At 42.2% G+C, this 25644-nt stretch overlaps 4 protein-coding genes and 1 long non-coding RNA gene across 6 annotated transcripts; 2 read left to right on the top strand and 3 right to left on the bottom strand.

Moving 5' to 3' along the window:
* Positions 1 to 1263: 1263 nt before the first annotated feature.
* Positions 1264 to 12794, bottom strand: fbxw5 (F-box and WD repeat domain containing 5). The gene is made up of 10 exons (XM_012816569.3): positions 12639 to 12794; positions 11156 to 11351; positions 10640 to 10797; positions 10116 to 10299; positions 9298 to 9446; positions 6447 to 6785; positions 5786 to 5969; positions 4714 to 4861; positions 3548 to 3760; positions 1264 to 3317 (listed from the first exon to the last, which is right to left on the bottom strand). The coding sequence occupies exons 2-10, from the start codon at positions 11340 to 11342 to the stop codon at positions 3020 to 3022; spliced, it is 1860 nt and encodes a 619-aa protein (XP_012672023.1). The 5' UTR covers positions 11343 to 11351; positions 12639 to 12794; the 3' UTR covers positions 1264 to 3019.
* A 1461-nt stretch (positions 12795 to 14255) lies between these two features.
* LOC122133334 (trichohyalin-like) lies at positions 14256 to 16016 on the bottom strand. Its single transcript, XM_042709314.1, has 2 exons — positions 15777 to 16016; positions 14256 to 15279 (listed from the first exon to the last, which is right to left on the bottom strand). The coding sequence occupies exons 1-2, from the start codon at positions 15982 to 15984 to the stop codon at positions 14606 to 14608; spliced, it is 882 nt and encodes a 293-aa protein (XP_042565248.1). The 5' UTR covers positions 15985 to 16016; the 3' UTR covers positions 14256 to 14605.
* An 894-nt stretch (positions 16017 to 16910) lies between these two features.
* LOC116222756 lies at positions 16911 to 18137 on the top strand. The gene is made up of 3 exons (XR_004164774.2): positions 16911 to 17168; positions 17611 to 17691; positions 17897 to 18137. It is a non-coding gene; the product is annotated as an uncharacterized LOC116222756 (long non-coding RNA).
* Position 18138: 1 nt separating this feature from the next.
* Positions 18139 to 23460, bottom strand: alad (aminolevulinate dehydratase). Its single transcript, XM_012842167.3, has 12 exons — positions 23372 to 23460; positions 22274 to 22396; positions 22051 to 22101; positions 21474 to 21570; positions 21239 to 21374; positions 20935 to 21018; positions 20752 to 20840; positions 20586 to 20641; positions 20380 to 20467; positions 19361 to 19447; positions 19076 to 19205; positions 18139 to 18862 (listed from the first exon to the last, which is right to left on the bottom strand). Exons 2-12 carry the CDS (start codon positions 22390 to 22392, stop codon positions 18804 to 18806), a joined length of 996 nt encoding a protein of 331 aa, XP_012697621.2. The 5' UTR covers positions 22393 to 22396; positions 23372 to 23460; the 3' UTR covers positions 18139 to 18803.
* Positions 23428 to 25563, top strand: tmem203 (transmembrane protein 203). Of its 2 annotated transcripts, none has more exons than XM_012817365.3 (2): positions 23428 to 23519; positions 24147 to 25563. In XM_012817365.3, exon 2 carries the CDS (start codon positions 24410 to 24412, stop codon positions 24824 to 24826), a length of 417 nt encoding a protein of 138 aa, XP_012672819.1. In that variant the 5' UTR covers positions 23428 to 23519; positions 24147 to 24409; the 3' UTR covers positions 24827 to 25563. The 2 variants fall into 2 exon arrangements, with proteins under 2 accessions (XP_012672819.1, XP_031433117.1); XM_031577257.2 differs by lacking the exon at positions 23428 to 23519 and adding an exon at positions 23532 to 23781.
* The last annotated feature ends 81 nt before the right edge of the window (positions 25564 to 25644 follow it).

Below are 25644 nucleotides of genomic sequence, written 5' to 3'. Positions count from 1 at the left end.
ATGTATGTAATTTGTTTGTAACTGTTATTGAAATGTTAAATGTTTATTGGCACACACACACCAAGAGTGAACCCAGACCAGCTCAGATTTTAAATGTTGTTTTTGAAAAATTTTGAATCAACATTTACACTTGCATGAATATTGCAAGCTTTTAAATAAACTTAAGTTAATACCGCGTTTCTCAAAGTGTGGGGGGCCGAGACGTGACAGGTGGGGTGCGAACAGACGCGATGAACAGGAAATTTCCCCGTTGCAATGCCTTCCTTTATAGACAATAACGATCATACACCCCCATCGCACTAAACAACCACACTCAAACAAAGAAATATTGTATTAATTAGCCTATTAGCTATTGTATTGTATTAATTAGCCTGTTGTTAATTTTTCCTGCTAGTCGTAGTCGGAGATTACAGGGCAGACTTTTTGTTTACTGCTCCACACTGGTTGCACAGAGTTCAATGTTACAGCATCATAACTTTGCTCCAGTCGCTACATCTGATCTATCCGTGACGTGTGCATCATCGTTCTCTCTCGCTCGTTCTCTCTCTCGCTCGCTCTACCACACCCACCCTGTAGCCTACGTGTTGCTCCTTTAAATACATTATACATTATAGGAGCCGCACCATTATACAACACTGTATTAGATGGGGGACCGGGATGAAAATGTGACCTGGAACCATAGTGCGAAAATTCTGATTGACGTCGGCGTATTAATTGCAGCGGGTTAATGAAAAAAAACTTTTCCGGAGCATGAAAGTGTAGTGGGCGATAGGCTAATATTGACGCTATGGATACATTTGTGACACGAAATACAAAGGTTGGCGATTCACTACCATTTGACAATTTTACATTACATTACATTTAGTAATTTAGCAGGCGCTTTTGACTAACGGGAGATTTTAAGCTCGGCCTACCATTGATAACACAATTGCATAGTAGGCCCCATTTCTTTATTTTTTGGAACTCAGCCCATTTGAGGCAAGGATTGACACCATTTCACTTATATTTTCTCTATTTCTGAACATGTTATTTGTTATTGATTTTCTCTATTTTTGAACTGATGGTATTTGTTATTGTATAATAAATTTGACAATTTTAAGTTTGGCCTACTATTTTATTGGAGCGATGAGGGACAGGTGGGTCTTGAAAAGGCCCCCTTGATCAAAGTGGGGAATGACAGAAAAAGTTTGAGAACCACTAGTTAATGGTCTTTGTGTTGTGTTGTGTTGTGTTGTTTTCAGAACCACCACACGCGGGATGAGATAAAAGTGAAATAGTTTAATTCAAAATGATTTTAAACATCACACAGGCTTTTTTCTGTATGCAGTACAGTGACGTGTGTAATGGGGGGACTGTGTGTGAGACAGGGTAACACAACCATGCTAGAGGGGAAACAAAGGAAAAAAGAAACGGGGGGGCAACGGGGAGAAACCTTTTGACCAAATCATTTCAGGGAGATTTTAGATGCACCGAAAGCCACATATTCCTAACCAAAACGTAAACCAAATGAAAAATACACAATTGCCAATCACACCAAGCAATTACACTTAAGATTAGGGTGTTTTTTTTTTTTTTAAATATCATTTTAACATCTAGCAGACTACAGGGGAAATAGTAAAGACCAGCAGAGAAAGAATCAATGCATGTTTGTGGATTTTAAATATTAGGGGCCAAACATTTCATTAAGTCAGTTATTATCAATGATCCTCAACAGAAGGCCTCACCAGCCTTCCAGACTCCATTGTACTAGGAAAACAATTGCATGCTTTTTTAGGGTGAGTTTCACAACACGAGCAAAGACCAAAACTTAAGGGTTTTTCTTTTTGAACAAGTAAAAAAGAAAATGGGGGGTGGGGGGGGGGGGGGTGTAACAGCAGTGAGTGCGAGCAGAGAGATCTGTAGTGGTCAGGATGAACTGAGTGAACTGGGCAAAAAGCTACACCACCCAGCAGTCATGTGCTACAGGTTGGTTCAAACTGGATAATATTTGTAGATTGATAAAAAAAATGAAACCAAAACGATCCCGATGATTTGTCATGAGAAACACACCAGACCAAGGATGCGGTTGATTGTTTTCATGCACTCAGTGGCTTAGTCATACACCTGGCTTTTTTATTCTGTTAAAACACTGATCCTTCAGCCTGTAGCGTAGAAAAATTAATGCTCCACACTGTATCCATCCTGGTTTCTTCCTCTTGTCTCTTGTCCTGTGCATGGTTTCTTTGTGCTGGCACACATTTGAGCATTTAAAACAAACCAAAAAAACAGGACAAAAGTCAAACAAACCTGAAAGAGTAAAAGTATAACGTACATTCATGCACACGTGCACGCGTTAGTGGAGGTCAACACTGTTGGATTGTGAGGAGTTTAAAACCTGCAGACACTAAAGTGATCCGGCACACACATTTCTCAGCCACCCACATCTCTCTCTCTCTCTCTCTCTCTCTCTCTCATCATCGTCGTCGTCGTCGTCATCATCATCATCATCTCTTCCGCTCTCCCCATACCTCTAGAACCTTTTCTTTCCTTCTGTCATTCAGACAGAACACCTGATTAATCCTTTCTGTAATCACTGCAGTAAAAAAAACACCATTTTTGCCTCCGCTCCATGAAATTCTCGCAATTGTTGCAGGTCTTCTTCCTGTCTTTTACAGGTCATCCCTGGAAAGAGGTTAATTTCACTCCAAGAGCCGGGCTGTTTATCAGGTCAACCCTGCCTTGCCAGATGTTCCCCTACTCCCCCTTGGCAGTAAGAGCTAAACTGTTCAAAGTGCACCTCATAGTGGCTCAGACCTGTATTAGTCCTCCAAGTTCCCATGAGCCTTTGCGAGAAACTAGGGGGGGAGGCGCTGGTCTCGACAAATGGAGGGGAGGGGAGTTAAAGGCAGCGATGTGGATGGAGTCAAGACGTCATCACCAAGCCCCCTCCTGGAGTGTGAGTCGAGACTGTTCTCCCACATCCTTCCGCAGCGCTCTCTCTCTCTCTCTTTCTTTCTTTCTTTCTTTCTTTCACTCTCCGTCAGGGCTTGCCGTTGACGTTGACATTGGCGTTGGCATTCAGGTGGGTGTTCCGGCGGGTGAGCAAGTTGGCGATTAGGTTTCGGCCGGACCGGAGGGCCCGTGGCGGGCACTGTGCCAGGCGCATCGCGCGGGGAGAGCGCCACACCTTGATGGTGGAGTCGTCGCTGGCGGAGAGCAACAGCTCCTGGTCAGCCGGGCTGAAGGCCACGGAGTTCACCACGTCTGTGTGCTGCAGCTTGGCCAGGCAGATGTTGTAATGGCGGTCCCAGATGTAGCCATGCTTGTCTTCCGCACCACTGGAGACGGAGGCAGAGCAATGAAGAATGGGATATTTGGATTTAGTCATTTAAGTCAACACAATATGACACTGCAAATCATTTCAACCATTTCCACTCTTTGCCAATATAATGAAATGAAATACTATTCATTTCATTACAATAAGGATCATAGCCCCCCTGGATCCTTTATCAGACGCCTATATGTAGGCCCTGAAAGGACACACAAGGAGCGTCAGTGGCTTGGTTACCTGGCGACAAAGTCCCGGCTGACGTCCAGGAAGATGAAGAAGCACTCGTCATTGGGCGTGAATGCACGGTGGGCCCTGAGGCTCCGCCTCTCCTCGCGCAGGCTCTTCAGGTCAATGACATGCAGGTCAATCTCCTCTGCGATGGGGGGCGGCGACATGGGGTCAGAGATCACACAGCCTGCCGGCCACGCCCTGCTGTTCACATACAGGTACCTGAGAGAGGAGCAGGGCCACCCAAGGATTCTTTAGTTAAATATGTTATTGCAACAGTTACTATGGCATCAACCTATGACAAGATAGATGACACCTGCAAAAGGATGTGAAAAAGAGTAGTGTGTTATGTGTGTGTTCTGTGTATGTTTCCAAATGTCTACCTCTTACCTCTGAATTGATGTAGTGGCAGACACTTTGAGTCAACGTAGCCTTTTATTTTCCTTTGGCCGTCTCTTTGGCTTTGGGCTTTGATATTTAAGCAATAAATCTATGACAACTGCCTCACAAACTCGAAATCCCCTTCCTACCCCGCCTACTTTCTTGCAGAGTCACCAAATTAAAGTCCCCCCCAAGCAGAAGCTTGCCCAGCTGTTCCAGATTGAGATCAAAGATTATAACATTTGGCAGGAAACTGTCTTTTGTCATCCCTCATTGCACTGGCTGACCACAGTCTGGTAAGTCCTAAAAATAAACAGACAATCCTTTTGGCATGATGTACATGAATGGGTTTGTGGGGTATTTCCCTTAGTTGTGGTAATCACACACCCAGACACAAGATACTTTTGTTTATGCTGTGGGCTGTGAGGTAATGACAGTCAGTCTGACAATCCAAGACGTGAAGTCGTAATTAGAGTTAAAAATACAAAGATGACATCATAAAACCACAAAGTTTCTGTTGAAGTCATGCCTAAGCGACTCAAAATAGAGAGGTCATATCGTATCTCCGTCTGTTGCATCTTCCGTGTCATTATATCTACTGTGATCTATCTGAATGTGATTTTTTTTGTGGATCTATGGATGTGATACCATTGCAATGGTGCATTTGTTAACACCCTGCCTGTGGTTTCTCTCCATGTTACCAGGTACATGTAACACCTGTACATGCTGTAATATTGTAACTGGGGAAAAAAACAATAATAATAATAAATTAAGAAACTGGCTAACTGACTCACCTGTGGTCGGGGGAGAGGCCCATGCCAATGATGTGGCCGTGGATGTCGATGACGTGATCGAGCGAGTCGAAGAACTCATCTGAGCTGCGCTCCTCGCCCAGCACAGGCCCACAGGTGGTCATCTGGTCAGGCATGATGCGCTTGATGCCTTTACACCACCAGGCAGAAACAGATTAATACACACACACACACCAAAAAATATTGCATGGGTTCAAGCAGCAATAAGGAGTTTTGGTCTAAATCTAGAGAGCTAACTTAAGGCAAGCAAAAACCTCGTAAACATCAATGCCACAATGCTGGGCTGTGAAAGCTTTTATTATATTCCCGCGGGGTGTTCCAGCCCAGAACACGGAACTACATAGTGCATATCCTGGATGGGTAGTGGGAAAGACTTCTGTCCATATGACCCTATACTATCAACATGTATTTGAAGACGATACCTTAACTAGTTGCCTGTAAAAACATACCTTAGGAAGTGGCAAATTGTTGCATTGTGTTGCTTTAAGGCTCCAGTATGCAATGAATTTGAAATATCTGCAATATCTGGTACGGTTAAGTAAATACTCTGGAAGGAAATCAGTCATTTGTCCAAAGCTCTGTAATTACCCACTGAACAATTGACTGTACCCATATCTTTGTCAGTAAGGACAGATTTTTTTTCAAGGATTCTTCAACATGCCTGCCCGAATCATTTTGGTATGGTGCAGCAGTCATACCTACTGAAGGTCAGTAGGTCCACAGGCATTTGTTTTCAGCCTGTGCTAACTAACACCCACTTTACAGAGTGCAGCTTTAACATCACGAGGAACAGATATCAATGCAGAAGTATTACAGTATTGTTTTAGGTATTGTAGTACCACGCACATGCATATAAAAATACACCTATATCTGCTGGAGGTTATTGGTAAGGACATAAACACAAACACGCCCCTGCTGTCTGGTCCAGGGATAGGTTAGCACACCTGTGGGCGGTATTAATAAGGACATATACACAATTAATATACACAAATGCACTCACACACACACACACACACACACACACACACACACACACACACACACACACACACACCTATCTGGTGGGGGGAGTAGGTAAGGCTGCCGGTGGTGAAGAGCAGGTAGGTCATGTCCTCGGCCTCTCCGGCGGCACTGGAGGAGAACACGGACGGGTTGGACGCTTTGGTGTGAGACTTGCCCATCAGCATGGCCACCTTATTCTCAAGCTCCCGCTCCTCAGTCATGCCACTGCGCCGACCCTGGCAGCACACCACACAGAGGTAGAGAGAGGATAAAAGACCAAACAAGAGAGAGAGAGAAAAAGAGAGAGAGAGAGTGAGAGGATAAATGACCCATCAAGAGAGAGAGAGAGAGAGAGAGAGAGAGAGAGAGAGGGAGGGATAAATTACCAAACAAGAGAGAGAGGATGGCTGAGATATGAACAATATGCCAAAGGAAGAAAAACACAACAGACTATCTATGAAGTCAACACAACAGGCCAATTTATTTAATAGATTAAACGCATGCACCACACACACCTGACATCACCACCAAAGATTATGAGAGTCTTGTAAGATTTTCACAGCAATCCCAAAACCCTACGCATAGTCCTGCTACATCACCATCAAAGATGATGACGGTGAGATTTGTCTCTCTTACAAAAAAAAGCATTGAACACAGTCTCCATTCTAACCCCCCCAGCCCCCAAATGGCACCTCTCCTCCTCACACCCTCACCTGGATAACGTGCTCCAGGGGTGTGTATTTGACCTGGGACAGGTTAGCCGCCAGCGGCCTCCCCTCCCCCTGCTGCTGCTCTTCATCATCCTCTTCCTCACATCCCTCCTCTTCCTCCTCGCTGTCTGTACCGCCCAGGTCGAAGAGTATCGGCTGGTGCTTGTGACCGGTCTGCTGGGCCAGAGCGCGGGCCTGTGACTGGGCTTCGTAGTCCAGCAGCAGGTCAGGAGTGTCGTGGCGCCGACAGTGTGCCACCATCACCGTGCGGATGGTGCTGGCGTTGATGTTCTGGATCTTGAAGAGGCGTTTGACCACGTTCACGTTCTCTGACTCCACATCCTATCCAAGGAAAGGCAGAGTTTTTCAGTGAAGGATTCACTGTGTAACTTACATATAAACAAACACTTACATTTTAGGACCAGTTCAAACTAAGTGTATTTGTATGAGGGAGTATGAAGGAATGTTCCTATCAGTGCCAACACTGAGAGAAAGACAAAGTAATTTAGCAAATTCTGGTCCTTCATTTGATGTGCAAGTAAGCAGGTATTCAAAGTAAGGTAACATTTATCTGGTACCTAACATTTTAAGCAATCAACACCAAAATAATGCATGTAAATATTTTACTTTGGTGTTGATTGGTTTGTATTGATATCCATGCAGGTTGCAATAAGATGTGAGGTACCAGATAAATGCAGGGACTTCATCGTGTTGTACTGCCCTCTAGTGGTGAACCAACAAAAATCCCCTGGCATATGCAATCCAATCCCAACTCATAGATAGCTGTCTAATCCTTGATGTCTTGTTAGACAGGTGTCTGACGAGACAGGTCCTTTCGGGGGAAGGTATCTCAAAAACCTTTGATTTCGAACAGTCTATTAAGATAGGATGTACGGCAACATGACGCTGTGTCATCATCCTGTGTGTGCTTATTTGCTAGCTAGCAGCTACTGTTAGCGACCTGGCTAACGGATACATCGCTAACGAAACAGACTATTTTTCTTAATCAATCATGACATAAGTACATAGTACACTGTTTATTTCTCGGTAAATTTTTAGGAACTTCGACGATTTCATCCGCCATCTTTTTTAAAATTTGTCTCCGGTTAGGGAATGGCGCAGAGAGTTATGGGTAATACCTGCCGCCATAAGACAGCAAGGCAGCTCAGATGCTCTCTTGAAAAATGACCGTTATGTGACGTATTTCAAGGTATCTTACTAAAGAGGAAGAGAGGGTTTAAGACATTTCGAACAGTCCTTGCTCTCTTAATAGGAAGGAAGGAAGGAAGGAAGGGAGCATTTTAAGCCTATTCGAACAGGGCGTGTGTCAATCATAACCATAATCTATTCCTCTAGTGCAGAGGTCTTCAACCGGGGGTCTGCGACCCCCAGGGGGTCCGCCAAATTATTTCATCTGAAGCATTTTTTCCCTCTTCCAAAAATTAAAAACGTCCAAAAGACTACATAAACATAAGCAGAACGTAAAAATTGAAGTGAAGAATTAGCAGTGTGCGTGGTTTGCTCTTCCGTGCTATTAAACGAAACTATGAAACCATCAAAGCTGCAACGACACTCAAAGACAACCCATGCTCACTTGAAAGAAAAAGAAAACATTTAATATTTCCCGTTTAAAATCTTTTGAGGGCCAGCAGACCTTGATGAGACAATCAGCCAAAGTGTGCGAGCTAGCTTTAAAAGCCTCTTATCAAGTTGCATTACGTGTCGCTCAGACCAAACAGCCATACATAATTGCGGAAAGTTTAATATGGCCAACAGCTAGTGATATGTGCAAAACAATGTTTGGGAAGGATGAGTAGCCTACGTAAAAAAACTGAAAAGCATCCCAATGCCCGCACTATTGATTAATTGGCAGCTGATGTGAGGGCACTACTAGTCGCAAAACTCCCGAAGGCAGATTATTTAGCACTACAATTAGATTAACCCACCGATGTGTCAAACGACGCTCAGCTTTTAGCTTTTTTGTGATTTGTCGACCAAAATGAGATGCAGGAGGAATTTCTATTGTGTAAGCAGCTGCCTGGAGGTAAAAAAAAGTTCAGAGATTTTCAAAGTGATCGACAATTTTTTCCGTGAACATGATATACCCTGGCCAAAATGTGTCGCGATGTGCACAGACGGTGCAAGAGCCCTGTATGACGCACTGCATGCTTCATAGGGAGAATGTTGTTGCCAAAGACATGAATGATGAATTCTCAAACGTCAGATCTCTCACTAGGTATGAGATATTTCATCCGTACTTAAGCTTCTCAAGCTACTTAATTCTTTGTCCCTGCCTAATTGAATACAGAGTGATGGCTAACTGTAAGGGAGAAAAAATTTCAATAATAAACAGAATGAATTGAAACGAGTTGTGTGTCACAGATGATTTGTAATTCTGTTTAAACATGTGTAGGGGAGTGTGTGTGTGTGACTGACACTTAGTTCCAAATAAATTATATGAATATCAGGCCCAAATTCGGGGGTGGGGGTCCCTGCTCAGTGTCTCTCTCAGCCAAGGGGTCCTTGGGCTGAAAAAGGTTGAAGACCCCTGCTCTAGTGGATGAATGCCATATTGCTATTAGAACTTCACTGCCTATTAGCAATACACATTTTGTGTTAAATGACCTTGTCATTCAGGAAATATCTTAACATTTAATAATGAGTCGTTTACAAGTTAGGGCCACACTTGAAGTCAATGTCTGGATATGCTTGATAAGAGTTACATATTTTTGTGGTTTAACTATACTAGCCCAAAAAGCGACCAGTGCAGGGAAAGAGCAGCTCTACAAGCATGCACCAGATCTTTTACCCATTAAAGGGTTGTGTCTGCGTCTGCGTGAAAGAGGGTACAGACCTGGAAGGCTTTGTTGAGCCAGAGCACAGAGCAGGAGGTCATGTTGCCGATCCAGTGTAGATTGCCAGAGATTAGATGGGTCTCATTCAGCCAGCAGCCAAATACATCATAGGGCTTGTTCCGTACTCGTGATAGAAGCGTGTAATTTTCTGCAAACACACAGAAGTATGAAATTTACTTTCATAATGTAATGTTTAATGCATAGTGTGCACATTCTGTGAACAGCAGGATTTCTGAAACTGTATTTACAATTTCAACAGATCATATCATAGCAGAATGCATAAAGCATACTGTAGCCAAACAAACATGTGAGCCAATAAAACCAAAGCAATACCTGCCATTTGAGTGGCTACTCTAATTATATCTATTTATCCCATATCTTATGTTATTACAAGGAGTTTGAATGTATAAAGAGGTGCATTAGTTACTTCTTAAATCTTCCTTGAGAATTGAAAAGCTTCACTGAAATAAGTCCCTTTATCATCCTTCCCAATGAGTGTGTGTTTATTTGCGTTCGTGTGATTTTTAGATGTTTGATTCTACAAGGTGATGTCTGCCTCAAATCAAGCAATTGGCTTAATTTGATTTCCAATGGTCATGTGATGTAAAGTCCTGAACACATAATCAAATAGAGTCCCACCCTCTGCCATAGAGACAAACAGTTTGTGAAAGTGAATGAGAGAGAGAGAGAGAGTAGGTCTGTGAGTGAGAGAGGCGGTTTACACACTTGACTCCAAAACAGGCAAATAGCCTGAATGAAGACAAAAACCAGAGACAGAGAGACTAAAAAGGGGGACAGAAAGAGAGCAAACTCCCACCTAAGCTGATGACGGCGATCTCCCCGGAGGAGGAGTGATGGGGGCCCAGGTAGACCCCTGACACCAGCAGCAGGGTGTCGTCGGCGTTGAACTGAGAGAACTGGGTGTAGCCCCAGTTGAACTGCCGCATGCTGGAGCTGTGCACCAGCGTGATGGTGCCATCCAGCCGCTCCGTGTCCCAGAGCTGCAGTGGCAGATGGAGAGGAAGAGAATGTTCCAGAATCAGATAATTTCCCATCAATGGGTGCCAAGTCACAGGGGTGATGAGATCAGGGATCAAATAATTATTAGCGGAAATGATATATGCAGACATGTAATTTATGCCAGTGTAGGTGACTATCTCTAACTCTTCAACAAGTGTTGCTACTCTTGCAACTGAGATAACTAACATGTTGCATATGGAAATTAAAAATAAAAACATGTACTGACTATGTAATGAAATAAGCACTTTTGCTATTAGCTGGCTGAAATAACAGATTCATTGTAATAGACCTGCTGGTATGAATCAGACAAATGGAGCCTACCTTGACAGTGCAGTCTTTGGAGCAGGAGGAGAAGCGGTGGCCTCTGTGGGAAAAGGCCAAGTGCAGCACCTGGTCATGGTGCTCCTTCAGTGTCTGGACCTCCACACATGGGATGCAGTCATACAGACGCTTAAACTCTCTGTACCAGGACACGGCCGCTGGATGGGGGAGACAGAGATAGAGATGACACAGAATACAGGCTACAGAAGCTCTCTCTATTTAACACTACTCTTACTACTACTACTACTGCTAAAATTAATAATAATAATAATGATGATAAGTCATGCAATAAGTCATGCAGCATTACAGTCAGTGCAGCTCAAAGTGCACCATAAAAAATGCTCCAGACCAGGTGACCAAAGACACAGCAAACAGTAGTTTCTGTAAAATTTCCAGTTGAGGTAAAAAAAATTAAAATAATAATGCATAGGTCAAACACATCCTTCTCATGTCATACACAGCCAACATTTACCCTTTGAAGGTACATTGCTGCAGCCAGGGTCAAATGATTTATACCTGGATGCCTTGGCACAGATCGAGGGATGCGATAGTAGCTGTAGAAGAGCTCTCTCCAGAGAAACTCGTCTCGGGAGACGGCCAGCCACTGGTGGCAAGTAAGGCCAGCACTCAGCACTGCATTGTGGGGCAGTTGCAAAAAGATCTCAAGCACCAGGCTGTCTGGCAGGGCAGGGACGTCTGCCATCCTGACATCCTGGGACATAAAAAAAAAAGGCATGGAGAGAGGTGTTGCATGTCACCAAACAACAAATGTACACACAAGCCACATTTCACACAAAGATGTATTTGATGCACTGACCTATTTGTCTTACTGATCTTGTTTAATTGTGGTTTCCCTTTGTACCAGTACAGACTTACTGTGCTTACAGTTTTCAAGAGGTCTGCAACATGACTTACTTATGCATTACCTTTTTATTGTTAAATTATTATTTATTGTGTTAAACCTTCAATTGTTTTGTCAATGACTTCCTTCACTTTTAGTCTAAACGTAAAAAATACAGCCACCCCATTCCCTCGAATTAGCCATGACAGCTGAGAGCCGTGAACTTGTGACCACCACACCACGCTGCTAATTTGAGCGATGGGTTGATGTTCCCAACTTGGGTGTACTGTCAAACAAATATGGTAGGGAACACCGAGATGCAAGGAAAGGATGTCATAACTGATTCAAATTTCCTTTCATTTCAAGTTGAATTGAAGGCATTCACTATAGTTATATAGTATAGTTTGTGGCATGGCAAAACATCAAACCATACATCACTACATCTCTGCCTGGTCAGGTGGCAAATGTACTGTACTGGGTGGTACTCTGAATATCAGCTTACGTCAACTAGCTAGCTAGCTAGCCAGCTAACCAGCTTTGCCAACATTCCAGACCCTTGACATTTGGTCAAACGCTCCTAACAAACAAAAATGATGCCGATTTTCAGGTCAATATTCTAAACTTCCTAATGACGCGTAAACACACTTCAACAGCCACTGCTTTGCAAGTCGGTTTGCTTTTTGTGCACAGTATCATTTTGCCAGCGAACGAAATGTTGTTTTCGGGTAGCTAGCTTCATCGTTAGCCAGTTAGCTAGTTAGAAAAACACAGCTATAGTAATGTTACACGTCCTAGTTAAGACATTACGATGTTTTCCATTGACAACGTTGGAGACACATATACGCGAGTTCATAAAAGACTGTGCCCTAAAAGATGGCAGTTTGCAGTTGCGATTTGTTGAGTGTTTTCCTGTTGTCATGAATTAAACGTATGGGACCGGTTAACTTGGGAAACTTTCAACAGAACATCTAAGGTTAGCTATGCTAATGTTAACGGCTCGATATCTTGCTAACGATGGGTAACGTTAGCTGGCTACGACAAGTGTAACCTAAGCTGATTAGGCAAATAGCTAACCATATCCACGCAAGTACTTTGGTGCGCAAGATCGGGACGGTATACTATGTGTATTTATGTCATCATGAATTACTTCAAACTTACCTGCCAAATAGCAGTATTTACAAGAACACGGTAAAGGTTAGCATCGGCTAGCTCTCCAGCAAAATGACAACAACAATCTGTTACACCGGTCAGGGACGATCCTCCTCCCTAATAATTCAGACAGTACGAATCAATTTACAGCGTGTCGATAGCAGAGATGCACAGGCTGCGCCTACTCAATCATTATACTCATAGACAGTAAATATCAGAAATGGACTATACTGACAGGTTGTTTTTTAGTGAATGAGGTATCTTAACAATTTTATGAGAAACGATGGATTGATCTCAGTGGGCAACTTATTTTGTTTATTTCACTTGCTCTTAGTTTATTTCACATGCTCTTTTTTCAGATGGCTTCTTTTTTTTCATAAAGTATGTGAATACAGAAAAATGGTAAACTCTCCCTGTACATTCACTGAGCTTGTTACAGTAACTTAATGCACAGTAATGTTAAATCTGACATTATTTCCAAGCTATCCCACAATGACCAGTCATTAATTCATTTCTATTTCATTTATATAGTGCCAAAACAATACAATTGTATCAAGGTGCTTTACAGAGCCCAGAGCCATATAACATTCCTGAGCATTATCAGACAATATTTTTTTTTCAGCAAGGTGGCAAATATTGCATCATTTCTGTAAAACACATTCTATTTTACATATGGTGCATGTTTGGTAGAGAACATATTATGAGGTTCGATGTACTCTCATTTTCACTCCCGCTGAAACGATACCCACACAAATAAATAAATTAACCTGATCTACATTGCCTTTTTCTTTAAATCTGAGGTGTCCTGAAGTGCACATATGATACACAATATTGTGCTTTAATAATAATAAACCAACCACCAACTGAATCTCATGTGAGGTTATTTTTATTCATCATTAAATGACTGGAATGTGCTCAGAGCAAAGATAGACTGTCCAGCTGCCCGTTATACCTCCTCGGTTGGTCAGTAAGGTCTTCAGCTGTGGAGGTAAGCACAATGGGACTGTTATTAGAGTGGAATGTGACAGAGCATAATTTGTGACTGTTCTTGCTGTGAGACAGTACCTGCAGCATAGTGTGCATTATTGTGTAGGATATCAAAAGTGGAACATTTTGGATCCATCCATTATCACGTACACTGCAAAGACAGAGAAGGTGAGGGAAATGAGGCAATCACACACAATGTCTTTTGCAAGATGTTCCACACCCTCCATAACCCAGCCCATTTACCTTCATCTTAAAGGGGCTCCATTCATTCCCCCTGACTGCCTTTCCAATACAATAGAGCCTCTGACTGTGGAAACAAGAACAATGCCAGGAGTAAGAAAGAGGTGATGAGATGGGAAAAGGACAAAAAGCAAAAGCTGGGGATTCTAATGGTTGGATGGACATACATCACCTGCGGGGCAAAGTAATAGCCTCAAATAAAGTTCCCCAACAGGAACGACGGATGCTTGTATATCCCTGTTTTAAACACGTCCACACACCCACACACACACACACATACACAGTGTAGGACAAACATTTAAAAGGAATGGGCAAAACATGTATAATTACAGGTCATTAAAGCAATGGTCTCCTGTGGTTTCACACATCAGTGCTAAAGCATAATTAACATGTAATGTGTCTATTTACCAGTCACATCCTCTCTGTGTCCTTTCCATCTCCTCTCCTTTCCTCTTATTTTTTGACCTCTTCTCCTTTTTGTTCTTTTCCCCTCTTCTTCTTTTAAAATATAATTTTCTTTTGCAACTCTTTCCTAGTTGTCTGCCACCTTCTCCTTCCCTGTCCCCAGCCCATTTTTGGTACCTCTCAAATGTTGCTTTTGCCTGTTCAGAATTGTACCTCAAACATCGCTTTTCACAATAGTACTTGATAGTTCTTTCCTGTGGTTTTCAGTTAATTTTTATGTCCAATTATACCCCAACCTCCATCCCTCCGCTCCAACCCCACCCTGCTTACTTCAGAAGGTTGATTTATCGGAAAAAGTCAAACGCACAGAAGGTCAAGCAAATCATGACGAACAGCAGAGCATTACAGATATCAGGACAGATAACAGCAGCCTCCTGCCTCTTGAGAGCAATCTGTCCTTCCCCCCTCCCCTGCAACAGCTCCTCCTTTTTTATACATGTCTCTGTTATGGCTTCTTTCTTCTTCATTTCTTTTTCATCCTTGAGCCTTTTCAACACCTGCTGGAAGTACATGTCATATTCCTCATGCTTTGTCAACTTCCTCTCAACATGCTTCTCAATTTCCTGTTCCTGCTGTCCTCTCTCCCCCAGTACTTTCTGATCTCCCTGGCTTGGCTTTGCCTCCTCATCAATGAACCGCACCTCACAGAGATCTTCACGGAACGTAACTTTCTTGTCAGCATCCTCTGATCTCAGGGCCATTTGACTCCACTCCTTGTTGACCTCCACCACCTTCCTGCTTCTCTTAGTCTGCTGATAGTGCATCTCCCATTTCCTCATGTCCTCATCCATTTTTAATATCTCCTGTTCCACCACCTTCCTGCTTCTCTGAGTGACATTTTTGCGCACCCCGTACATCTCCCATTTCTTCATGTCCTCATGCATTTTCTCCATCTCCCGTTTTCTCTCAGCCATCATCGCTGCCCGTGGAGGGGCAATCGCTTTTCTTTGTCCTCTCTCTAGTGTAACAGGTTAGAAATACAGTTTTAATAATTGCACAAGATATTCTGTTACGTGTATTTCAGTTTCTTTTTGACCTTTTATTTTTAAAATCATAAGCACACTGGTATTGGGGGTCTATGGTAGCCCCCCCTGTCTCCCCCTGTTTTGTTCCTCCCCCCCCCCCTTCCTCTTTCCTGTTTGATATATGCTGGGAAAGAGGTAGGTGGTTGAGTTTCAGTGGGATAAACAATCTAACAAATATTGCCTTTTAATTTATATTGCCTAAAAAAAATATTTTCATGAAATATCCCTCTGACATATTGTTTATATGTTTTTCCTTTTGCTACATGTGGGGGCTAGCATTAACAGTGGAGCTAGGAAACGGGAGCTCACCAAACTGTGTTTCTGTTGGTGTGCTTTCACAGACAGGAAATAAAATCACGTCTCAGCAACAGGTGTCCACGGGTCACATTCATTACACGACGCAGAAGTTACACCGGTTACACTAGCTTACCTGTCTGGCTCTGCTTCTCTTCTGGTTTCTGCCCAGTCTTTACTTGTTCTTTCTCTATTTGTTCATCCTGATCTTGGTTGCCTGCTCCACATAGAAAGCAGTTCATTAACTTGGCACGCCAACCACCTGCCACTCTCTGTCCCTCCTTCTTCTTCCCCTTCTCTCTCCCTCTCTTCTCGTCAGCCACCGTCTTCATAGTCAGACACATGATTCACAAAGTTTGTGATGAAGTGTAATATGTTCTGAAGAGGAAGACCAAAATGAGACATATATTGATGGAAACGGGTTTCACATAAATTCACATTTGTTACAATTTGATCAGGTGTTTAAGTGTTTCAGGATCCAAACTCCAATCAAAGAGGCCAATCATAGGGCAGTGTTTTAAGCCCCTGAAGAGAATGGCTTGTAGGCTACCTGAAAATAGTAAGAGTAGGCTGGGCCTATTGCAATCTAAAACAGCCTATGCGAATGGAAACAGCATGGTTAGGTCTACATGACCAAAGGACCAGTCAAAACGAATTGTTTTTTTCAGACTATCGTGGTCTATATCTTCCATTATATTTTTTAAGAAACTTGAAAAGGATAACAACTGTTTCCAATTCATGTAAATTAATTATTTATTCAATTTATATATACATTTACATAGTCTATTTATTCTAAATTGCGAATTGAGAATAGTTTCTTACCTCAGCAAAACAGCGCGGTACAATTCACAGTAGGCTTGTAAAAATGTTCCTGTCAGTATTTGTGCGGTACAATTCACAGTAGGCTTGTAAAAATGTTCCTGTCAGTATTTGTGCGGTACAATTCACAGTAGGCGTGTAAAATGTTCCTGTCAGTATTTCCGAATTTTAACTAAGACATTCTGGGACGTCTCTATGACATTACATGGTAATTTCAATGTTACGTTAAACTCCATTATGGACGTCATAATGGTCCACCTGTATAAAACATATCACTTTTTGTTGACAAAAGTCCAAGTTTGATATAACAAAGAGAAGCCTACTGTGAATGAAAATCTAGAAAACACAACCTAATTATACTAACGTCACCTGTGCATTAATATTTATTTAATGTTTATATTTGGTGTAGATCATAGGGGGCGTTTTATAAACATAGGCCTATTACGTAGAGGTAAGGAAGCCATTTATTTAAGAGTCAATGGTAGGCTACTGTCTCAGGGTTGATCTAACGTGATTGGCTGAACTGACGTTGGCGCACATAACTATTCCTTGGTTGACGGTTAGCGTCTCAATCGGTCAAGAGGGCAATAGGGAGAAGTTGTCCTGAAACGCTCCCATTCATCCTATGCATTAAAACTTTATCTGCATGTAGAAACAGCTGAGAACAACCTCTTGAATCTGGATATGTTGTTGTGACTCTTATTCAGTGGTAAGACAAATTCAAACTTGTTCAAATGTGTGAAAAACAACCTTCTTATCTTCACCAAAATGACCTCACATCTGTCGATTTCTTTGGCGTTCTTTAAAAATAAAAAGAGTGTGGTTTAATGCAGCTTTAATATGGTAAACAGACTAAGCTTCAGCATTAATATGTGCCTTATGAATAGAAGTGTTCTCTTCATCGCCTTCCTTTCAATGGAAACCTGGTGGAAACTTGACCCAGGTCCTATAATTTTACGAGTTCTGTAACATCAAAGTAAACACAACCGAATAGCACAGTTCTTCGGCTAGTTGACAGTTTGATCAACCAATGACATTTCAGCTGTCATCAGAAATTCTGCAATTTTATAATGCAAATATAAGTCATTTTAAACATACAAAGGAAAACACATTCTCTGTCATTCTGGCTATTACTCCTCTGTACCGTGTAGCCGTGTCCTACATTGCTGACCGGCTGGCTGCTTGCTGCAGTTCCTCCAAGGGACACTCGGCAGGTTGACATGGCAGACCACGTAAGTTCAAATTTGCGTGTAAATATACATTTCCCCCTCTCATGCAACGGCACTGCCGTTTAACACTATACCCACACTATTTCACGTTAACACGATCAAATCAAATATATTAAATTACTGTTATAAACCAACTACACTTTTATTGATGAATAACTACACATTTGTTTAAGTAAATACACATAACTACACCTGTATTACTCCATAGGTCAGGAGGTGTATTGTGTCTCCAGTGAGGCTTCATCATGTCCACCTACCTCAGTCAAAACTACCACCTCCTAGGCAACCATCTCAGACAACCTAAAGAGTAACATCTCATCACATGTTGATGTCCTTCTTGGCTTTCTTCCACACTGTTTACCATGATTACTTGTCTGTAAACTCCATCTGCAGGAGGTGGACAGGTCTGATGACCCCAAACAGTCCCAAATAAAAACAATAAAATCTCAGTTGCTGCAGCAGTTTTATTTGTATATGATTAGGTATATCCCTGTCTCATTCAATATAAAATGTTTCTAATTGGTGTAGTGCTAGAAATGAGTATAGCAAATATAGTGGTTAGGTTATGCTATATGTTATCCTGGAAACCCTGTCATGTCTAAAGAAGGCAAGAAGGAAAGGAAATGACATATACTGTATATTCTACATACAAGTGCTCTTGGAAATGATTTACAACACTGTAGGTGTCAAGCTCATGTATTCCATGTAGTTTACAAAGGTAGCGCAATAAGCATCTTAAAGGGCTTTAAAAGAATTATACAAATCACAGATCCCAAAACGCCTATAATATCTGACTTATCAAGCTACCCCAATGTTCAAATGAATTGAACATTGAAGTATTCCAAGGCTTCACAAGTAATACATTCCCTGTGAGTCTTACACAGTCTCTTCTTGGCTCTTTGAGAACTACCTCTACTGTACAACAGCATTCTATGACAAAAGGAAAAAAACTAACAAAGCAAAACAATATAGGCTGAAAGTATGACACTGAACACAGCAGAATAACCTCTGAGGGAAGATGGTGCGCTAAAAACTGTCAGTTTAATTTGTAACCCCTTTTGTCAGTTCTGTTTAGCATGTAATGACTGATGTATGCAAGCTTTGGTCCACTGTTTCTATTCTGTCAACCAGGTGAGGAGCTGAGGTGTGTAGTAGGTAATGATGATGTCAGCACCTGTAAAGAGAAGTGTTTCGTCATGGTCACCAGGAAAATGTGACACATAATTTTCTTTCAAGCCTATTTCTTATCTCAAAATCAAAGACCCAAGTACCAAAAGTAATTCTAATCAATAGTGCCGATGATGTCCAACAGCTCTTTCTGTCTAAGGGACTAAGGGCTTATCATCTACTACAGACATCCTTTGGGGGGGAAAAAGCCTGGTCTTACCAGCACGTCGGAAGGCAGTCATGGCCTCCATCACTGCAGCTTTTAGGTCAAAGGCCCCAGCCTGAGCTCCGTGCCACAGCATGGCGAACTCCCCAGACACATTATACACCGCCAGTGGATGAGTCGGATGCTGGACAAGGAAAAACACCAGGGAGAAATTGAGCGACCATATTGAATATGATGGCTTTGTTCATCACTGAAACCTAGGAGTCAGGAATCAATTGTGGAGATTGAAAGAGTTAGAATAAAGTCATTATTGTCTTAGGAATGGAGGGTAGCACTGACCTTGTTCTTCACCTCCCTTACCATGTCGAGGTAAGGCATGCCAGGCTTCACCATCAGCATGTCCGCGCCCTCCTTCACGTCACGATCCTGAGTAAAAAACAAAACAAAAAAGGTACAAACAGTACTTTAATCCAATTTCATTTTCTTGTAAAGAACCATTATGGAGAAAAATGTGAGTCAAAAAATAAAGAGTGAGCGAAAAAAAGATTGTAAAAACCAACAAGCTGTGAAGGCTTTCCTTACATTTTGGTGGAAATAATTCTCCAAAATACATTGTGCATAAAACATACCTAAATAAGTGGCAAATGGTTGTATAGTGTTGCTTTGGAATGATCTTTGTACATTTACTGTACTTTTTATGTTGCTATGCTACATTACTGTGCATGCAATGCCTTAAACATCCATCCATCCATCCATACACCATCCTCTATAGGATATACAGTAGTGCCCCCGTATCCGCGGGTGATAGTACTACATTCCAAGACATATGGCGGATAGCCAAAAGTGCTGAAATAGCGAACACCATATACAATTTAATATATATTATTGTTTGCGGTCATCCATACCTATGATAAATTGTAATTTAAAATAAAACGATTATAACTATATACTGTAATAAAAGTTATGTGAATGTGGTTTCTCTCTCTCGAATTAAAGGGATTCTGGGTTTTTGCCTAATCCTCAATGACATTTTTACCTTCTCCCTTCATTCGTTATGTCCTAGCCCTTCCCTTTGATAAAAACGTGAAGGAGACGAGGACGGAATACAACAAGGATGGAGGAATGAAAGACAGACATACATGAGAAATGAGATGTGCTTAAAGACATGAGTCTTGTATTTAGCACAACGGTGTGGAAAGGCTACTCAAAGTGGCGTGGAATGTAAAATTGATTAACTTTTTTTGGGTGGCAATTTTCCACTCAATATTTTCTTGATATTCCGGATGATAACTGACGCCTTGGTTACCGAATCAGCAGATACGGAGGCTCCACTGTACAGAGAGATAATGAATGCTCACACATGCTCGCAGTGCCAGTCCTCGAGCACCAGGGGGCAGCTGATAGCACCGCCGATCTCCAAAAGCTGGCTTAGACTGGGCTGCATCTCTGGGGACACAAATCCAGAGCAGTACAGCTCAGACCTTGAAGTTCAATGACTAGGGGGGAATGTTTTGATCTTTGACAACTTAGATAAGTCTGTTTGCTGTGTGCAAACAGTGATTACCTGAAGGGGCCATAGTAACAGGAGGCAAACTTGGCACTGTAGCTCATCACTGACACCTATGAACAACAGATATAAAACTTTGGTTTGGGGTTCAAAAAATAAATCACTTAGGGATTTAATGATGGCAAACAGGCACTACGCATGACAATCCTAGTTTAGACACTACCTTATTGCCGAGGTCGTTGGATATAAGAGCTTGCTTGATGGCAGCAATTCGCCCGTCCATCATGTCAGAGGGGGCAATTATATGGCACCCTGTGTAGAGAGAGAGAGAGACTGAGTGAGGTTGAAAAAAAAAGTCAGTTGCATGGGTACCACAGGGTGGTGAAAAAGAGAACAAGTGACTCACCAGCCCTGGCATAGGCCAGTGCCACCTCAGCCAAGCGATTGCAGCTGGCTGCGTTGTCTAAAGTGCCATCTTCACGCAGTATTCCTGTGGGAGAAACGCAAGACCTTTAAATGTCAGATAAAACAAAAGTGGCCAAACACCAAGGGTCAACAGAAAGTAGCTGCTGGTGAATGGCTGTATTCATCCAGCCTCTTACATTGCTGGTATCACTCAGTGGCTAAATACATATAGGATTACAGAGGTCTTGTTGAGGCTGCGAACAACAGCACTTATTAAAAGGCCACTGGAATGAAGTGTTACTTACCACAGTGGCCGTGTGAGGTGTAAGGGCAGAGGCAAACATCACAGGCTAACACCAGGTCTGGGAAGTTGGCCCTCAGATTTTTCACAGCTAGAACTGCTGGGGTGTCATCAGTATCTGCTCCTGAACCCTGTTCATCCTAAGGGGAACGTGTCAGTTACTGTGAGGCAAAGCTTGGGAGAACAGTGTGATTTAGAAGCAAGTTGTGTTACTTGTGTGTATGCAAGAGGTACTACACCTTGGCCACTTTTGCAGGGACACCAAAAATAAGCACACACTTCAACCCTTTCTCCACAAGGGGGCGCAGCATTCCTTCTAGTTTGTTCACGCCATATCTGAGCAGAGGAGACAGCATTGGCAATGAGGACAAAATGTACTCAAATGCTTTCAAATCCTTTAGTCGCTCCATGAACGAAGCACTACTGTTTTGTATGTTTGTTTGTTTGTTATTTTTAACTGAAACTCTCCATGAAGTAAGAATATTTTGTATGTAAAATTATGTAAATATACATCCATATAATACAACTATTTCATGCATTTCAATATGACACAATATTGTGTGCAGCTGAAAAAGATGAAGAACTAACGGCTTTTCTTCTTATCAGGGTTTGGAGGCTAACACTGGGTCCACCCTGTCTCACACTATTTATCAATGGACTACAGCCAGTGGCAGTGTATCCCTGGACTCACTGTGTTCCTATTATTGTAACAGTTCTGAAAACAGTTTTGATGACAATTTGATGTGGCACTTATCCCCCATTGGACTTAGTGAGATAAAACAGTTTGCTTGGATATGAAAGCTTTCGGAAACTCACCTGGCCAGACCAGGTAGACTGCCGATGGGCTCTACTGCATCAGGACTGTCACTATGACAAAAGAATACACAATGCTGACATGACCTCAGAAGATGTAATCCACTGACAATAACTTTAAAAACAGACCCAAACAGCAGTAACTCCTTGCGTATCAAGTTAATTACATTTAGTAATTTAGCAGACTACAGATCTACAGATATCGTTAAAAAAAGAGAGACATTACGTGACAAAGATGGGATAGATGAGGTTATCAGGTCTCAGGTTTGAGGCACAGGTCTGCCAGTATCTGAGCGTGGGGTGGAAGTACCCGCTGTGGAGGACAGATTCTGCTGGTTGCTCCATTGTCCTGCGAACAGAAAGTGTGGGTGGACAGCTTAGACAGGCTTGTTTGTCTTCTTTACAGAGCAGGCATTCATTGCTACCTTCCTCATACTTGTTAGACAATAAGTAGTTCTACTGAATGAGTGGGGAGTCTGAGATGGTAAATACAGGGGGTCGGCTTTTTAAAAGTCTAAATATTTTGTTATTTACACATCCACTCATAAGCTTTACTTTTACACCGATTAAAGGCATTCAGGAGAAAATGAGAAAGTTGCTTTGACAAGATTCGTCTCTATCCAAATACGAGCAAGCATGCGTAAAAATCGCAATGGAATCTTCCCGTTGCCGCTTCATCCATCGCAAGCGTAAATGAACGAATGAGACAACTGATTCTTAAAAAATCCGTGTAATTCAAATATTCCAAACATCATTAACATTTACAAAAACATGTTTGGAATTGAGGCATTTAAACATAATTAAAATTGTTTTGCAAGTGACTGATCTACGTAAATATAGAAATGCCATGACTGAAATTAAAGTAACAGAAAGATTAAATGTGATGCATAATCAAGAGGGGGGAACAAAATGTGATGCATAATCAATACACAACAAAATGTACAAAACTGTACAACTTCTAAACCTCTTGCAAAAGCATAAACCTTCATTCTTGATTCATTCGAATCTTCCACATAACTCTGATAGAATATACTGAGGCACTGGTATTAACTGATGTTATGCTGACATTTTTATAAAGTTAAAGTTTAGCTTCGCTGTCTGTCTGGCAAGCTAGCTAGCTTATCTTGCTAACGTCAGTGAAGAGATATGTCGCAGAATATGATCTTAGCTAACAGTGTTGGCTAATCACAGGTAACTTTCAGGTTGTTACACTGCCTTGATTGCAAAGTCATAATTGAGCCTAAACTATTTCATAGTCAAACATGGTGTTTTGACAGTGGACAGATCAGATATTGCCTGTATCATAACTGCAAGAAAATCTTACCCACGACACAAGTGGTCCTCTCTCCCCTACCCTTGAATTCAAGTATTTCGAATGAAGAACGTGCTTCTTCTTCGCGGCCACCGTAGAAAACGAATCGTTGTTTGCTGTTAGTCTCGCGGTAATTTAATGTGGGGGCGACTGACGGAAGGTAAATATCTGAAATAGCTAGCTACTGGCTGGAATATGTTGTTGTTTAGATATTGTACTGGTCACTGTGTTTTTGTCATAGTTTTGGTAGTTGCAGAGTATCGTGATACGTTCTTATTCTTTTTGTAATTTAAGTTGGAATGAGAAATTACGGAGATAATGCTTCCTTACATTTTGAAAGAGATAGCTTGCTAGCTAGCTGTTTAGCCCTTTGACGTGAGCTATTGGTTTAAAACGCAGTGTTTGCTGCTGACACAGACTAGGTATGTGGGAGCCGACAGAACACATTATTGACGTGTGTGAATAATTTATATTTGTTGGGTTGTCAATGTCTGTCTTAAAGACGTAGGTAGACGTTGAAGGGAAGCTTAATGCTTAACGTTTGCTAACTTAAGTAAGTCTTGTCAGTTAACCTTCGCAGTAGTGAAATCCACCGCTGGCTCACTGAATCATGTCAAGGGGCGTTTTCATTTTGTCATTGTATAATCAGCTTTAGAAAAACTCAAACACTACTGAAATATCCACTAAGATTCTGAATCACAACAGAGACCTGAAAATGAGAGTAAACGTATTGTACTTTATGAGGGTATTCTTAGCATGTTTTTACTCATAATTTCTTGTCATTCAGAAACGCTGGACATCAATGTGGACTGTCTCACAAGGATGACGGAGACATCAACATAAGGACGGAAGATCAGCCCTTCTTATCATGATTCGGGTTGTGGGGGTTACCAGCTCCACGCTTATTGAGTGATGGTTCAAGACTTCAAGCTCCCAATGCCTACTCCCTCAAAGCCAGCCCAATCCGCAAACTGACTCCTCTCACCATTGAAGTCCAGTGGCAGCACTGGCACAAAATTACCATTTAACCATCCCCTGATCACGTTAGCCATGCTGTTCTCTCTGCGGGAGCTGGTCCAGTGGCTGGGCTTTGCCACCTTTGAGCTCTTCATGCACCTTGGCGCGTTTCTGATCTTTAGCGTGCTGGTGGCGCTGCACGTTGACGTGTTTACCCTGGGCCTGAGCTGGTGGCTGGTCTTCGTGCCTCTCTTTGCCGCTGACGGCCTCAGCACCTACTTCACCACCATCGTGTCCATCCGCCTGTACCAAGAAGGCGACCGACGGCTGGCCGTGCTGAGGCTGCTGTGGGTCCTCACCGTGCTCAGTTTGAAGCTGGTTTGCGAGGTCCTCCTTTGCCAGAAGCTCGCAGAGCAGGAACAGGCACGGGAGCTCTGGTTCGGCCTCATCGTCTCGCCCATCTTCATCCTGCTGCAGCTGCTCATGATCCGCGCTTGCCGTGTCAACTGACCAGTGAGAGCCCAGCAGCTGTCGCCCATCTAGTCAACAAACCAATCAGGGCTCAGCTGGCTTTGTGCACACTACACGATGAGGTACCGATGAGTGAATTACCTGGGTGTAATGAACCTTAAGGTCATGCAGAAAAGGCCTCACAGGCTTTTGTCCACTTCTACCCATAGCATCTGCACTACATGGCATTGCATTGATCAGATAGGATGAACTGGCTATTGGGGGTTCATGGCCTCATGCTGAACACATACAGTCCATTCAGCCACTTAGGTTTTCATGGTCAAAGCGTAAGAGACTGCTTGTGGTACTGAGGGCCCACTGGTCTGAATGACATGAGCGGTATTTTGAGTTGAGAAGAATGGAACAGTATGTATGCATGTATACTTGTTTGTCGTGTCACTCATATGGGCTGGATAATGTATTTTTAATGTGCAATTTGGTTGCTCTAAATATTTTCTGTTGTTCTCATACTTTCAAGTGAGATTCTGGAGTCTTTTCAGGACTTTTCTTTATGGTCTGTTATTTAATTGTGCTCTTCTCATGAAGTGCTTTCCTGAATGTTTGTATAAATTGTAAATAAATGGACATTTAAGCCTTTGTTTATTTAGTGCTTGTGCTATTTGTATCATTTTTTTTTTCATTTGCAGTACTGTTCGTATTCATCTGGTGTACATTCATCACTGAGTAACGATGACTGACCGATAATTTAAGTATTAAATCAATTGTCCAGTTAATTACATGCTGTGTGTGGCTGCTGTTTTTCTACGAGTCCACATGATGTCGCTGAGGGGTCGGTGAATAGGTTTAAGGACGGGACT

Source organism: Clupea harengus, chromosome 12, assembly GCF_900700415.2.
Source record: "Clupea harengus chromosome 12, Ch_v2.0.2, whole genome shotgun sequence".
Classification (NCBI taxonomy): Eukaryota; Metazoa; Chordata; class Actinopteri; order Clupeiformes; family Clupeidae; genus Clupea; species Clupea harengus.
This window is presented reverse-complemented; position numbering and strand designations above follow the sequence as displayed.

Excerpts from the sequence above, each read along its gene's own strand:
- fbxw5 (XM_012816569.3), bottom strand. The coding sequence starts at position 11,342 with ATGGCAGACGTCCCTGCCCTGCCAGACAGCCTGGTGCTTGAGATCTTT. Across the intron at positions 5,970-6,446 it reads CCCTGGAGCACGTTATCCAG|GGTCGGCGCAGTGGCATGAC; the intron begins GTGAGGGTGTGA and ends GTGTGCTGCCAG. Across the intron at positions 3,761-4,713 it reads GGCCTCTCCCCCGACCACAG|GTACCTGTATGTGAACAGCA; the intron begins GTGAGTCAGTTA and ends CTCCTCTCTCAG.
- alad (XM_012842167.3), bottom strand. The coding sequence starts at position 22,392 with ATGGAGCAACCAGCAGAATCTGTCCTCCACAGCGGGTACTTCCACCCC. Across the intron at positions 21,571-22,050 it reads AGTCTACCTGGTCTGGCCAG|ATATGGCGTGAACAAACTAG; the intron begins GTGAGTTTCCGA and ends TCCTCTGCTCAG. Across the intron at positions 20,468-20,585 it reads TGTTACTATGGCCCCTTCAG|AGATGCAGCCCAGTCTAAGC; the intron begins GTAATCACTGTT and ends TTGTGTCCCCAG.
- tmem203 (XM_012817365.3), top strand. The coding sequence starts at position 24,410 with ATGCTGTTCTCTCTGCGGGAGCTGGTCCAGTGGCTGGGCTTTGCCACC.
- LOC122133334 (XM_042709314.1), bottom strand. The coding sequence starts at position 15,984 with ATGTGTCTGACTATGAAGACGGTGGCTGACGAGAAGAGAGGGAGAGAG. Across the intron at positions 15,280-15,776 it reads AGAGAAGCAGAGCCAGACAG|AGAGAGGACAAAGAAAAGCG; the intron begins GTAAGCTAGTGT and ends CTGTTACACTAG.